We start from the raw sequence: 15,786 nt of genomic DNA on the forward strand, positions 1-15,786 counted from the left end.
ACCTCTGTCGAACGAGCCTGTTGACGTCAATTGTGCTTCGTCGCCTTACGGTGGCTCGCGAGATACTGACTCGGGAGCGACAAGCGGGATTCCGGCCTGGTAGGGGTTGTGTTGACCAAATCTTCACACTACGTCAGGAGCTAGAACACCGCCATACATACAAGCGACGCACGATTCCAGTATTCCTGGATTTTCGATGCGCATTCGACTCGGTTGATCGGTCTGTTCTTCTTGAGACGCTTACCCACCAAGGAATGCCCCAGAAGTTTGTAAACATAATACGTTCTTTGTATTCACAGACTTTTGGACGCGTGAGAGTGCACGGAGAGCTATCCAAAAGCTTCCGTGAACAAAGCGGTGTCCGTCAGGGATGCCCACTCTCTCCATTCCTTTTTAACTTTGTGATCGATGAAATGATGAGACGAACACTGTAAGGTCTCCAAAACCCCGATGTTCAAATAGCCTGCGAAGAAACCCTTGTCGATCTGGAATATGCAGACGACATCGCTCTTATGTTCGAAGAGGAGGAGAGGACGCAAGTATTCTTGGATGAACTGACCAAAGTCATCCTGTCCTTTGGTATGCACTTTGCACCCACAAAGTGTAAGGTCATGCTTGTGGACGCGCAATCACTGAGCACGCCACTTACAATCCAGGGAGAGGTACTGGAAGTTGTGGAACGTTTTACGTATCTTGAAAATTGTATTAGTTCTGATTGTAACGTGACAGTTGAGGTGAATGCACGAATCTGCAAGGCACGGGCATTTGCTAATTTGAGACACATATGGCATCAAAGTGGTACATCCCTAAATCTGAAGGGACGTGTGTAGCAAGCTACAGTACGGGCTGTTTTATTGTATGGCTCTGAGACTTGGCCTGTCCAAGCAGCGGAACTGAGACGTCTTCAGGTGTTCGACAATCGTTGTCTCAGAACCATAGCTCGTGTGGGTTGGTGTCGGCGAATCCGTAATGAGGCAGTTAGAAAGCGTGTTTTGGTTGTGTAACGGGTACTTCCATTGAAGAATGTGTCCAGCACCAGAAGCTGCGTTGGTTGGGACATGTTGCATATGCCTAGCCATCGTTTGCCTAAGAGAGTGCTGTTTTCCATGCCCAATTCAGAGTGGTGTCCAACCCTTGACTTGGCAGAGGGGTATGAAGGAGATCACGAAGAGCTTGGGTGCTGTCGGTGCTACTCGCCTTCCAGGATGGGGACCGCGTGATTCTCACTGTGCCTGGTTGGAGACACTACAAGATATAGCTGCCAACCGATGTCAGTGGCGTTCTTGTTGTCAGTTTCTGTTCAGATTGCCTGAGTGAATGTCTGGAGGTGTAGGCACCTCGGAATGATTGTGCTAAGCTAGCACTAAGTCCCTTCCCAGTCCACCTTTACTCTTTTCTTTACAATAAGGCTTTCAAATAAATCATGATTGTACGGCAGTGAAGCGTTGGTGTTGAACACTGATGTCGTGTTGTCGATGATGACATTCGGATCGTGGGTCCTCATTGATATCTGACGAACTGTCCACATTTCTACATGACAGAGGAGTTTGCACCATCCGAACAACTGCATATGATCCCTAGGGGAACGGGCGAATCGAACGCCTCAACGGGACACTCTGGAACGCAATCCAGCTCAGTTTCAAGGCTTCAGGCCTTCAAATCTGTCATTGGGAGTCAGCTCTATCAGATGCCCTCCACTCAATACGATCCCTTCTCTGCGTCTCCACGAATGTCACTCCACACGAACGAATGCTTCGGTTTGAAAGTCATTCATCCTGTAGTTTGTCTACAACAACTTGGCTAAGTATTCAAGGAGCTGTTCTACCGAAGAGAATTGACCGTTCTTCAAAGTATGAACCAGTCATTGAGAAAGCCGGACTGATAACTTACAATCCACAGTACGCCCATGTTCGTTTTCCCGCCGAAAAAGAAGGTACTGCGTCCATCCGCCATTTCGCTCCTTGTGGTGATTGCACACATGTCAACGATGTCACGCGCACCTTATCCAGGAAAGGCGATAGCGTTCACGCACCCCTACCATCTGACTTGCACACGCCTCCGCTCAATAAAGTTGAAGACAATACCGATCATACTTTGGTCTCACCCCTGTGCCCGGGCGATGCACCTGCATCTCCGAATACATATGAGCCTGGGATCTCTGATTTAGCCTGGCTCCAGGGGGCGTACACGACCCTACATTTTAAGAAACCGAGAAACCTAACCACACTTATCATTACCTCTCATTAGAGTTTTACAATCGTCCATTCAGTAACTTTGTCCGAGTTATCTCACTCTACACATAATTCAACGACCCGGGTGAATGTCATGACTATCCTTTGTGTTCACATAATCGTTTCGTATTAACTGTGCTTTCGCCTTCACTTTCAGCTTATGTACCTCCATTCTTAGACAAGTAAAGCGCTATTAAGTCTTGTTCTCGCTTTCAATCACAATCGATACACCTTCTGTAACAGGTATGCACTTTGAACCCACAAAGGGCAAGGTCATGCTCCTGGACATGCGGTCACCGAACACGCCACTTACAATTCAGGGAGAGCACTGGAAGTTGTGGAGCGTTTTACATAGCTTGGAAGTTGTATTAGTTCTAATTGTATTGTGTCAGATGAGGTTAATGCATGATTCTGCAAGGCTCGGATCGTTGTTGCTAATTCGAGACACCTATGGCGTCGAATCTCAGTGGTCGTGTGTATCATGCTACAGTGCGAGCTGTTTTATTGTATGGCTGTGAGACTCGGATTGTTCGGGCAGCGGAACTGAGACGTCTTAGGTGTTCGACAACCGTTGTCTCAGAACCATAACTCGTGTGCGTTGGTGTCGGCGAATCCGCAACGAGAATTCCCATTGAAGAATGTGTATAGCACCGGAAGTTGTGTTGGTTAGACTATGTATTGCGTATCCCGAACGATCGTTTGCAAAAGAGAGTACTGTTTTCTATGCGCAATTCAGCGTTGTTGCAGAGATGTGGCCAACCCCTGACCAGGTAGAGGGTAATGAAAGTGGCTGCGGAACGTTTGAAGCATCATTCGATAAATGGGTAGGGACTGTAGGTGAAGGTGTTGTGGACCACAGTCACTTAATGTCTTCTTATTACCACGAACACCAGTCTGGATAGCCGCCTGATCGCCTGGTGCGCTTGACCAAACCAGAAAAAGTCAACGAACGTGCGAGCCAACTGCTCTATTGACCACTGTCGTGTACAAGCGGTCAAAAAGTGATACTAAGAATAACCAATGGAATCTGTCTCAACGAAGAACGGTTATTTCATTGGCAGTTATGTAGTCTCGTTGCGTTCGGAGTTGGTTCTCCTTATTGAAAGCGAGCGAAGGAGGAACTGTAAGAGTAGATGATACTTTCCTGTGGCGCACACCGAAGGGGTTTGGTAGGTGCACCTAACCTTGAGCTTCTGACTGATCCACAGAGCAGCGGGAGGATGGAGGCTTCTGTTCTGGGACGGCTACCCGTTACCCTAACCTTTAACTCAAAAGTTAGAACCAAGAGACAGTGATTGTTAGGGTGATTTTGAGGGATGACTCCCAGAGTCAATGATCTAATAGCCTCACCTGCTTGGTCATGGGGGCACTGGCCTGGTTCGGGGGTGTAGGAAGTACGCCACAACTGTCTGACTCCTAGCGCCGCCGTGCACAGTAGATACCTTCTGAGCAGCATTAGACTCTATAGCTTTAGAGTGTTCCGACAGTAATGAATAACGCACCAGCATTCATGGCCAACCATTGGGCGATGGGAAGGTGTGGCTTTTTGGCCCGACGCTCTACTAACTCGTGCTTCCTTGATGGAGAACGGCATCGCCAGTTCCTTAAACATGGGCATGTTGATCACCTGGATGCAGCAGCCTACTGCCTTCATATTTCTACCGCGGAGGACAGTAAGATCGCTTCGTAATACGATTACCTGTAGTACATGGTCTCGCTCCCTTTTGGTCTTCCTAATGGGTCGTCACCAATTGGAACTAGGTTTCAACAGATTTGGCCTAAGATCTCGTCGCAGCATTCAAGCCAGACCAAAATGTGACGGTTTCTGACTTTCGTTAGGTAGCTCGCTTTCTAGCAATAGTTTTTGCAATACCGTGGATTTTTCACTTTTCGTTTTAAGGTGAAAATCCATCTATGTATTGTGGTTATTGGAAATGCCAACACTGACATAGTGAGCTGTGTCATAACAGAGCTGGTAGGGGATAAAATATCACACAGTAGTCATTAAAACCAAACTCTTCATGCGATCGTTAGACTGGAATGTGAAAATAAGCCTGTGGGAAAGCATATCGATTCGAGGAAACGGCATGTTCTTTAGTTGTACAATAACTTGAATGTTGATTTTAAGTTGTCTAGCAGTGATGAATCAGGCTTCTGGCTTTTTGTCGCTACCCTCCGGGGCAGATGATGGAATCACTGATTCTTCCGAATTTCTTCCCAACCGTCGCGACCTAGATAAAATGATTAAGTTTTAGGGTATATAATTTGGGAGTATACCGTCTGCCGGAGAATGGCACATGGAAACTGGGTTTCAGCCTGAGCGATGTACGTGAACTTCCGGGGCCCAGTGGAAGTAACAAGTGTTCCAAGATAACCTATACCAGTAACAGTCAACGCTAAGAACTACCTGTGTCTCCGAGCTCGCATCACTCATCCGATGAGCGGTATGTGATTCTGAGCAGGCACGTCTTCGCGCGTAAGGTACAGTGCGACGTAACTCTGGAGGTTCAGTTCCGGTGGTTAAGGACAGGTTATAAGCAGGTGAAAAAGCCGAGAATGTATGGCCTTTGATTTGATTTTGGAACTTGCGCTCGGCCAAATAGCGAATATAATTTTTGTCTGATTCAGTAATATCGACGGACTCGGACTGAGTAGTGAGAAAGAGGATGACAGAACAGCTTACTTGTTGAGTACCGCGTTTCAATTTCCGAAGGCCAGGGTCATCAACAAAGTAGGTGATAATGACCGTACCGATGAACACCAGCAAGGAAGCCGCAGACAAAACGATGTTTAAAATCAAATCAATACAAGCAGGACTTATTTCCGAGACGGTTGTAGCATTGCGAACTACTGCAGCTGAGGTCACCAAATCAACGGTGGCATTCATACTGGGAAGACACAAAAATCTAGATTGCTCTCGTGTGGAGTATGGTCAGGCGTGTCGCTCGGAAGGCTGAAATGAAAAAAAACTTACTGGAATAAACAATAGAAACTAAGCCTCCGAAATGATAGCACTCGAATGTATGGCAGACGCTGCAGTTCGATCAATCCTTAGGGTTATTAAACGTTCATTGATAAATTAAACTACCAGTCCCACGACCTTCATCATCATCATCTTCGACAGCATGACATCAGTGTTCAATACCGACGGTTCACTGCCGTACTCGCACGACCTTGATGTTTACGGGACTCGAACTGATAAACAGTGGCTCAAAGTAGGGAGCAAATATGCAATCATTAACCAAACCGCATTACCGGGTTCTGTAAAACGGTTACAACCCCACGAACGCAAGATACCCTATTAAAGCCTAAACAGGAGCAGTCAAGATGCTTGGATGGGTTCAACGCACGGAACTTTTGGTTAATAAGTTGGCGCCTTAGCCACTGGGCTTTCTTGAACTTATTGTCAATATGACACACAATATGCTCCCAGCGTAGGACTACAGCCACAAACTTAGGATACGTGTCTTGATTCTTGATTTCTCTGTCGAGAACAATGGATGGTCTTCACTTCAAGTACGATCTCGGGTCGCTCCTTATATGAGGCACCAATCTAGCAGTGTTTTGAGCCATTTCATCGGGTTATAAACGCAGCAAGGTGGCTCTAGTGCACTTCCAATCGACTTGACAGACGGTACACTTGCGCTCGGGATAAATTAGTGGTTCAGGCGCCAGCTTACGAACCGAAAGGTCTGTAATTCGAACGCAACCTCGGCATCTCGAATGTTCCTGTCTAAGCTTGGGCAACCTGGTAGTACTCTTCCATCGGAACGGCAGCTAGAAACCAGAAAGTTGCTACAGCTAAACGTACCTTTTTTTACTTTTACACCTGAGTGGCTCATCTGTCCGCTGCACCCATACCTTCAATTTCTTATAGTGTATAGGAGAAATCATAAAACCTCGGAGAACAGTCATTTTTACCGCCGAAGTTAAGTAACTAGGCCCGATGTGCAAGATTTGCATTCGAACGGAGAGTTGCACAGCTATGAACTTTTTCCAGCTGGGTAGTATGTCGACCGTGTACACACCCTTGCTGACTGGAGGAGTGCCGCGTACAGCATGTGTGAAATGTTCGCTTTGGCATCATTAGAACCTTCAAAATCTTGGTCCATGCTACCGTGCAGGCTTACATTTTCAGGTTGTGTTGAATGAATACTACAAGATCGCGAGTGGTCTGCATTGGTGGGACAGACTCCGAGTCCAATATGTATAATTCGGTCCCTGATGCTGGTCTCACTGCCTCGAATGCCAAATTACTGGCGTTGACACAGCTCGTATTCTCCGCACCGTTTGGTTTGTGTTTTCAAATCTACCTGCAACTTGGCTTTATCGACCCGGGTGCAGATGATCCCTACGGTTTTTAAGTCTCCGGCACACTTGGTCCGTGCAACAAGGTGTTGATGTAAATCATCATTGAGAGCACATCAGTGTCCAAGAACTGAATTTTCGCTGCGGAAAACCCACCACCATTATTATTATTATCAGCTGCGTGCTTGTCGTACAGTGGTTGTAGCTGCCACAGTTTCGTTCACCGATGATTCGGGGAGGTGGGGTAGGTAGCTGCAGATTGGAGGCGGGAGGCGATAAATTGACACTTAGATACAGGACTGTCAGTGGGCTGTTAAGTGGGAGGATTGGGAAGGGAGCCAGGCATTGAAGGTAATAGCTTGGATGCACCAGCGCCATTGAGGGTGCGACTTGGCCATGTCTAACAATGTCTCCAACCATTGATGTGACACGTCACGGGGTCCCCATCTAGGAAGACGGCAGTGATCAGTAGAGCTGAGCGTGCTGACAATGGCTTTCATACTTCACTGCCAAGTCATTGTTTGACCTCCCTGGCTCGTTTCCACCCTTCACGTGGTTGTGCGAAAAGAACCCTTTGAGGAAGTAAATTGGCTGGCATACGGAGCACGTAACCGCCAGCGCGACCTGTGCAGTGCGGTCGGTTCACCTATCGTAGATGAGTTTTCACCCTTCACGTGGTTGTGCGAAAAGAACTCTTTGAGGAAGTAAGTTGACTGGCATACGGAGCATGTAACCGCCAGCGCGACCTGTGCAGTGCGGTCGGTTCACCTATCGTAGATGAGTTATTTCTTCCGAATACAATTCGACGCAATTCAGCATTGCTGATCCTGTGTTCCCACCACATTCGGGCAATGCTCTTAAGACAGCGATGGTCAAACACTGAAAGTCCTCGGTGTGGAGCGGCCAGGCTTCTGACCCGTATAACGATATAGAGCGCGCCGCAGCATTGTAAACTCAACCCCTAACGGATAGACTGATGTCACGTCTGTCACAGTCGATGCAGGTCCACAAGAGCTTCTCCGGGCTTTCCAACCCGGATGGAAATATCACCTTTCGCGAGACCACCAGGAGTGATAGACCTGCCCAGATAGACAAAGCTGTCTACTACCGCAAATGGCTCATCTACAAGCACGAGGTTAGGAGCTGAATCCAGTGGATCTTGCAGCACAATTTTACACTTTGAAGGTGTAAAATGCGTACCAACCCGTGAAGCAAAATGATTTAGATTAAGTAATATTGTGTGCATTACGATGGCATCAGGTCCAAGAAGAGCAGTCGTCTGCGTAATAGATATCTGTGAGCGAGCGCCCCGGGACTTTTCGATCCCACAGGCGTAAGAGGCTGATAGCGAGTCTTCGATAATCGTGTCAGTGGCGAATTTGAAGAGGAAAAAATAAATCGTTCAGCTTTAGCAGCCTTTCGGTGCCTAGTTGTTGTGCCACACGAAGGCGGCACGAGGGCTGGGACACTGCCAGGCTGTCCAAGCCTAGACAGGGGAAGTCGAGAGGCAGAGGTCGGGTTCGAACCATGGACCTCCCGGTCAGTAAATTAAATTCGCGAACTACTTGGGCCATCTCGCCCTGCAGTTGCTCAAGAGACAGAGATTCTAGAAATGTTGGTGGCAGCTGTTATGCGTAACTTAGCCGGTCTGTATGTGATAAACAGTCGACCCTAAGGCCCTACTAACCTCAGGCTAGTTTTGCAAGAACTAGCGTATACTACTGACACCATATGCGCGTCTTCCCCGAAATACCTAGGGACAAGATAGTCGCTCGGTTGTAACACGGTCTCGCTGCATAACTGCAGAACAAATCGAAGGGATTAAGACTCAGATACTACCAGGTTACCCTAGCAACGGTCGAACACCATTATCACCTGTAAAAACCGTGCACTTGTCGCAGTGGTTATGGCTGCTATATTTTTTATTTGAGGTGAGCTAGATAGCTGTGTATCGGAGAAATTAGCTTATATAATTGATGCGAAAATACAGACGCCAGGGAGCTTTTCATTTAGGAGGTTGGGAGGAGATTCACGCACTAAAGGCGATAGCTTGGATGTGTGGGTGCCACGTCTCACGACGTAGAGATTTTAGCTGTAACACGCATTCGAGGCCTAGCAACCATGCCTCCCGAAGAAAGCGATACTGTCAGGTTTCCCAAATCTAGATAAAAGTCGAGATGCAAAGATCGGATTCGAAAGATGGACCTTCTGGTCAGTAAATTTGCGCTCTAACCATTGAGCCACCTTGCAACCAGACAGACACCGCGACCTATGAAGTGTTATCAGTTCACCTATTTCCGGCGAGTTACTTCTTTCGAAATCCATTTGATGTACCTCAGCATCACCGATCCACTGTTCCACCACGCTCAGGCAATAATCCGAAGACATCGACGTTCAAACACTGAGTCTTTTGACGTCATCAGCACGCAGCGGCCAGTTTCCGAACGGTATAATATGGAGCGCGGTGATGCATTGTAAGCTTCACCCTTGTCGGATAAGCTGATGTTATGCCTACGAAAAAGGTGATACACGTTCACAAAACCTGCTCTGACCTTCCGAATCAGGATGGAAATACCATCCTTTGCAGAGCCACCGGGACTGATACTGCTGCCCAGGCAGACAAACTTACATAGGACCTCAATCAAATAATCCTCGAGCATCAGGTTAGGTTCGAGTGCAGCAGCACTTTAAACGTTGCAGGTCTGTTGGGCGTAATTCCGCACTGAGGCCCGTTCACACCCCGCAGTGAGGCGTTGCTACAACCATGAATCGATTGGCCAAAAGACGGGGTCATTGGCTCTTCCGCCGTCATGTTGAGGATCTGGACTAAACAGCCAATCATGGTCCAGTATCTGACAGATGCCAGTTGCCAAGGTCGTCAGAATTTCAGAACCGACGCGCCGTACACATGTTTTAATCTGTTTCTGGCGTTAATACACGCTGTGCTTTCGGTGGAAGGTAAAGGTCCAGAAATAAGCTGAACTGAGCTGAATAACTGGCTAACAGGAATCCACCACGTCAATCGAATTAAATCAGCTGCGAGAATTATTGCAGCGGCCAAAAAAGCAGTTTGAAGAAACACAAATAAAGTGCATTGAACCACTGACCCAGTGCCTCCATATCCAGACACTGACAGCCGCTACCAGTGAATCTTCTGTTTTCCCAGCCGATGCAGACGCAACTTCAATCACGGAGTCCATAATCGACCCTCCTTTTGATCATACTTTTGGTTCCTGTTTTAAGCGGTACGAGTGCATGTTCATAAGTGATTTTTCCAAGTATGATGACGGACAAAAAATCAGACTATTCCTGCAAATATTCGGCACACCGGAGCATGGACTGTACATGAACTTAATTCACCCCGAGCTGCTCTGCAATTTCGGCTTTGATGAGACGGTCAGGACAGTATCCCAGATATTCGACGATCGAAAATCACAGTTCAATATTGGCTACCAGTGCCTCAAGCTAGGCAGAAAAATTATGGCGATTTCATCGTGTTTGCTGGTAATGTCAATCAACAATGCGAGCAAATTAAGCTCATCTCAGTGACAGAGAAGTTCATGTGTCTCGTTTTTCTATCTGGTTTCCAGTTGTCCGAGGATGCACACACCAGAAACAGGCCTCTTCACAGAATTGAGTAGGATGCTGAACTTACGTTTCAGAGCCTCACCGAACGTCAACATCTCACCAACCTGAAACAAGACAAGGTTATTATTCGTGAGTCACCTGCAACTTCAAGCAGTTGATTCCACACAATGAAGTCCAACATCCCAAGAAACCTGGTCACAAACCAAGCAAGCCTCCCACAAGTTACTGGCATTGCGATGAGTGGCATTTCGCCCGTTATTGTCAGCTTCAGCGTCATATGTGTTCTAGGTGACCACGAATATTTCTGTCGATCTCAGGTCCCGCACCCACAAATCGCGGTCTACCCCGGTGGCATTTAAAGTTTATTGCGTTTACTGGAGAAAGTTTGTGACGGTGCGTATCAACCATATTCCAGTTCGCTTACAGCTTGATTAAGGCTGTCAAATCACGCTTTTCTGTGAACGAACGTAGAAATGAGTTGGTAATCCGCATATGAAATCATTTTAACATCGGGCCCGTAATACTTCTGGCGGTAAGCTGAGATTGGCTGCTCCACAAGCTTCCCTGGCTTGACGGCACAAGCCACGTGCTACCTGACACGTGCTCTGAATTAATTTCGTGCGGCTGGATTGGATCGGTAAAATAAATCTTCTGGGAAAGCCGAGTAATTTTTTACAGCCTCACATGAATAGCACCCAGGGGCCCTCAAACACATTCACTGCGTAGCGTTCACCTGGGGATCTCTTACAACGGCATGCCGACGAGACCGAACATCGCCCCCTGCACCACCAAACCATATTTTTCAGACAAAAATGCTCAGAGCAGTATGCCGACTTACCCATCATTGACCAAGATCTGGAACAACGAAAGAAGGCTGGTGTCCAACCGACCAGCAACCGTGCGTGGGACATACCGTGTTGATGAGGAAGGCTAGCAGGGCAATCCGGTTGTCTGCAGACTTCTCCGGCGGTCTCAATGGAGCGTCAGCGCACTCCACCACTTCTAGGTGACCTGTTTGTGAAACGGGATTGGGAGGAATATTTCACGGAATTCGGTACAGTTGATACTTTCCTCCAGACTGAAGTTGACGAAGAATTCCGAATGCATTTGACCATCGATACCCACCGCGGTCTGCTCCCGACTGCTTCCGACTGCTCCAGGCATACATCAACGGATCATGGACACAATGTTTTAGGATGCCTCAGACGTTGCTACCTAGTTGGGAGATCTCACCAACATGGGCTTCAACCCAGACAAAATGTGACAGTGTCTTGATAACGTGCTTCATCGTATCCAAAAGTATGGCTTGAGTGCCCCGAAGAAAATGCACCTGCTTTATGCAATCAATCAATGATCTCGGTTTCATCACTCCCGCAAAAAGCCCATGCAAGTACCGGGAGCTTCAACGATATCAAACTGAAACAGATGGAATGCCGTTAGTGGGATTTGTGAAGCACACACCGGACCGTGTTTTGATTGATTGGATCATGATTTGCATTGTGGAAGCGTGTGGCCTGGAGGGCTGTTTGATCCGCACTTGATATATACGATCAAACTCGTCAGGAGCCCTTTGACACCGCAGGAATGAGTGAGTCCTCCGTAATCGCGTCGGTGGAGAAGTTGAACAGGAAAAAGTAAATCGTTCAGCTGTAGCATCCTTTCGCTGCCTAGTTGTTGTTCCAAACGAAGGAGGCACGAGGGGTGGAATAATGCCAGGTCACCCAAGCCTAGACAGTCGAGAAAGTCTGGTTCAAACCACGAACCTTTCGGTCGGTAAATTGGCGCTCTAACCACTTGGTCTTACTCTCCCAAAATAGGACGGATTAGCGAGAACAACATTGCCTCATATCACTTGGTGTAATGCACTCAGGTGAGAGCTTCGTGTGCACATTCACACAGCGCGGGATTTGGCGTACAGCGCCCTAAGGAGGGTCAAGAATTGATGAGGGACACCTTTGCGCCACAGACACTGTTATAACCAAAGGCACAGATCAACGATCACAACCACCGTTGGTTGCTGGTACCAGTGTCGCTGTTCCAGAATTGGCCGGAGGGTGAAGATGTGATCGATGTATCCTCCTGCAGGACGGAGCCGAGATTGGTTATCACATATCTGTCTCTCCATCTTTTCAGTCAATCTTCGAAGGGTAAGACCAGGGAGTAGCTTTGATGCCACAGCTACCAGGCCGGTGCCATGTTGGTTCTTACACAGCGTCCGCTTACCCTTTTTGAAGATAGAGATGACTGTCGACATGCCCATTCTGCAGGCACTTTCTCTTCACATCTCCCGAGCTTTCGATGTCCACCAAAGCTCTCACTCCTTCGTGAGACTCTTCCCTATTTGGCGTTTAAGGGATTTGCGTGTGCCGTCGCACTTGCCGCCTGGTGGTATGGATTTCATGGCATCAATCATGGATGCCGGTCTCAACGACATCCAGTGATATTGTGGTAGAACTGAAGAAGCCGGACAGACAACACCAAACACCGCGAGGGCCTGAAGTGCACAGTCAGTCGCGCACCCCACGACGTGATTAGAATCAACTGATGTATCCCAGAAGGAACCGGAGTCTTGAGTTGTGCCCCCCATGTAGTTGGTGGCTACCTAATCCAACTGGGTATATGGTCAGATTTCTGTTGGGGATTGGTTAGTTTTGTCATTGAGATTGTTTATTTTGCGAAACCCTGGTACCCAGAGTGAGTTGATGATCAGCACGACATTCAGGACATTGAAATCTGTTGAGTGTGCTATAAGCATCGGCCCCAAATCGAACACCACGTGTGATCTTAAGGAGCTCAAACGACCGACTTTTCGATTCATAACTCCCTCGTGAATCAAAATAGTAGTGTTTCTTGCCTCACAATTTTGCCGAGAAATCATTCAACAGAAATTATGCATTTCAACATTAAAGTTGTAGTTCGTTGCTGAATTGATTTTGTCCCGTGACATCGAATTTATTTAGCCGGGTAATCGGATGGCGCAAAGACGAGGGCTCGGTGGAATCCAATCCAGCAAATCACATTCACTTCTGGGGTTGAGTTCCCCTCTCACACCCCATTGTTCGCGAGTCACCGCTTTTAGACTACGAGGTAGGTGGAAGGAGATTGATGAAATCAAACTTTTGCCTGTGGTGGGTCAAGGAAGGATATTGGTTGATACGAAATAATAGGGGAATTAAAAACTTCATTTTGCACGAGCAAAGGATGAAGTTTTCGTTTAGATACTGCACGAGCAAAGGATGAAGTTTTCGATTAGATACATGATCATGAACCGCTGACTCGAAAATTGCAGTGGGAGATGTAGAGTTTCGCTGGAGAACCCTGTGACTCATAGGTGTGACCAGAGAAGCAGGGAGCAGTGTGGTTTTGTTAAGGGATACGTTTCAGTTTCTTTCTGAGAGTAAGTAGCCATGCCTGTCTTTTCTATCGTGATTGTAATTTCCAGTGATAAAGTTTGTTCAGCTGCTTTTAACTTTCCACTTGTGATGACCTGGGGGCTTTGCTTACATTGACGGCAACACACATGTAGCATCAGCTAGCATGACAACGCTTGTAGACCTTGTGGCTCTTGGCTGCAATATCCGCATTCAGTCTTTTCACGGTTTCACGAGTCCCGTGGTAGCGAAGATCCTTTCGGATGGTCAAACTACTATGCTGTGAATTCTTTACACTCGTTCACAAACATTCTGATGGCTCTCACAAAACCTCCGTTCTCGGTCTCCACCGATTGTTTCCGCAGGCGACCGCCCACTGAACCGGTGACTCCTAAAGTCAGATGCCCCTAGATATTCCTCACCCGTGACTGTCGGTTCAAGACCTTTCACAAGGACATTTTTTACTTTCCATTTGATGCCTTAGAGATCGCTCTAGACTAAACAAAATATTCAAAGATCTTAATTTGCCACCTTCAAGCTGGAGTACAATCGTTTGATGTAATTCATGAATAAAGGATTGGTAAACCTCGGAAAGTGTGGCAACAACTCGGATTTTGTAATTTTGACGTGTCTTGGAAAGATGGCCTTCCCTGACAAACTCTGAACAATGTGTGTGGACGTACGGTCGGTGCATTGTTTGCCACCCTGCAAATTGAGCATCATGCAGTGAATATTCTCCGGTATCATGCAACCTCATCAGATTCCAAAATGCTGTACTTTGCTGGTATCTCGATCTATTCCCGTTTAGCCTAAACGTTGGCTAACCAGCACACTCCAGAGAACTATGAAGGTGTCGACACGAGAAGGCTGACTGTTTCGTAGAGAGATTATGCGATGAGCTATCCATCCCAAGGGTAATTACACTCGGAGAATGAGTTTATATTCTCCCTTTCAAATCGTTTTCCGCACCCAGACGTTCAAAAACATTGTGAAATTATCCTTCTCAATGGTTTTTAGTTTTCCTGCGCGGTTCCATCCGGTGCGTAAGCTTTGACGGCAGCCTGATTCTTCTTCACAAGTTTCTTCTGTGGAAATGCCATGTCTGAGTGTTATCCACACGAAACTAAATTGAAGTCTATTCATGCACAAGCCAAACCTAGGAAGAAGATTGGCTGTTCCGTATGACGTAATCTATGTCCACTGAGGCCGTGGTAAAAGCGTGGATTCACTAGTTGATGGTCGCGTTTATGTTGCGGCAAGAGAAGCGCTCTACGCTACTCTGGGTGTTGCTCTTAGTATATTTTTGGCATCTTTTAACTATCCTCTTTGTTCTTCAAATAGGAGTGGAAGTCTACGAAACACAAAAGCCTAATTCCGCCTGGAATGTTAGTTGAACAACGGTTCACTTCTCACACGACACCAATCGGATTAGTTTGTTCAGTGTGAGTTTCGGCATAAAACTGATTTCCGAAGCTTGCGTTGCATTCAGCATAATTATGGAAGACAACTTGATGCAGTGAGCTGTTTTAGTGAGATCGTCTGTTGATGATCGTCATTATCACTTATACGCAACCAGTTACGAGAGAGTGCAGCGTTTTGAGGTACTTGCATAGGAATTACCAACATTTTGATCAATTATCTTTTCATCTGGAAAAATGACGTCACTTGATTGAATTAAATCATAAAGGCAAACGACAGCCGGAGAAGAATGCCAAGCAGTGCCCTTCATCATGGCAGTTGCGCGCGCCTTCACCTACATTAGTCACTTGTCGTAACTGTTAACCCCATGTCCATGTAGGAAGCTGATTACCAGGCTTCAGTGGCCCCTCACACTCATGAGTGTACGCGTTCTTTCTTATCTCGGCAACTTGTAGCAGAGACCATGCCCCCTTTCTCAAATGAATGTAGCCGAGGCGAGGATCTAATGGGTAGAAAGGAACCTGTTTAATTTGCTTTTTTTGGGACGCTGGGATCTGAGCATACTTTCGCTTGCCTTCGCTTATATCCTGTAGTTCAGCAAAGGCAAAATCCCTCTGTTCTCCACCATAACTTGCAACCACCCCATATTCCTCCAGACGAGCACTATCAACAACTAGGGGACCGTTCTTGACCAGTGAGTATCAACTCCGGTACTCGCGCCTGTAAGCGGCTCTTTTATGACCCCGAGCATCCGGCTGTATCTGTAGAAGCTCTTACACCTCATACACAGCACTTTGAGAGCCGTTTATTCTTTCTCACTGCTTTAGGACTCTTTTCCACGCCTAATCTCTGGGCTTATCATCGTTCAG

The 15,786-nt window shown here is 47.1% G+C and overlaps 2 protein-coding genes across 2 annotated transcripts in view; one reads left to right on the forward strand and one right to left on the reverse strand.

The window, feature by feature from the left end:
* The window catches only part of T265_11073 (hypothetical protein), a gene marked incomplete at both ends in the record, with an annotated part of 6,209 nt that extends 1,091 nt beyond the window's left edge, over positions 1-5,118 (reverse strand). Inside the window, 2 exons of the mRNA XM_009177625.1 lie at positions 4,639-4,878; positions 4,915-5,118. Of these exons, the coding sequence (XP_009175889.1) occupies positions 4,639-4,878; positions 4,915-5,118 (444 nt within the window). The remainder of the gene's footprint in view (positions 1-4,638; positions 4,879-4,914) is intronic.
* A 1,261-nt stretch (positions 5,119-6,379) lies between these two features.
* On the forward strand, positions 6,380-6,595 carry T265_11074 (hypothetical protein; the record flags this gene model as incomplete). The annotated part of the gene is made up of 1 exon (XM_009177626.1): positions 6,380-6,595. The coding sequence occupies one exon, from the start codon at positions 6,380-6,382 to the stop codon at positions 6,593-6,595; it is 216 nt and encodes a 71-aa protein (XP_009175890.1).
* Between the last annotated feature and the right edge of the window lie 9,191 nt (positions 6,596-15,786).

This window comes from Opisthorchis viverrini, assembly GCF_000715545.1.
Source record: "Opisthorchis viverrini unplaced genomic scaffold opera_v5_442, whole genome shotgun sequence".
NCBI classification, from domain to species: Eukaryota; Metazoa; Platyhelminthes; class Trematoda; order Opisthorchiida; family Opisthorchiidae; genus Opisthorchis; species Opisthorchis viverrini.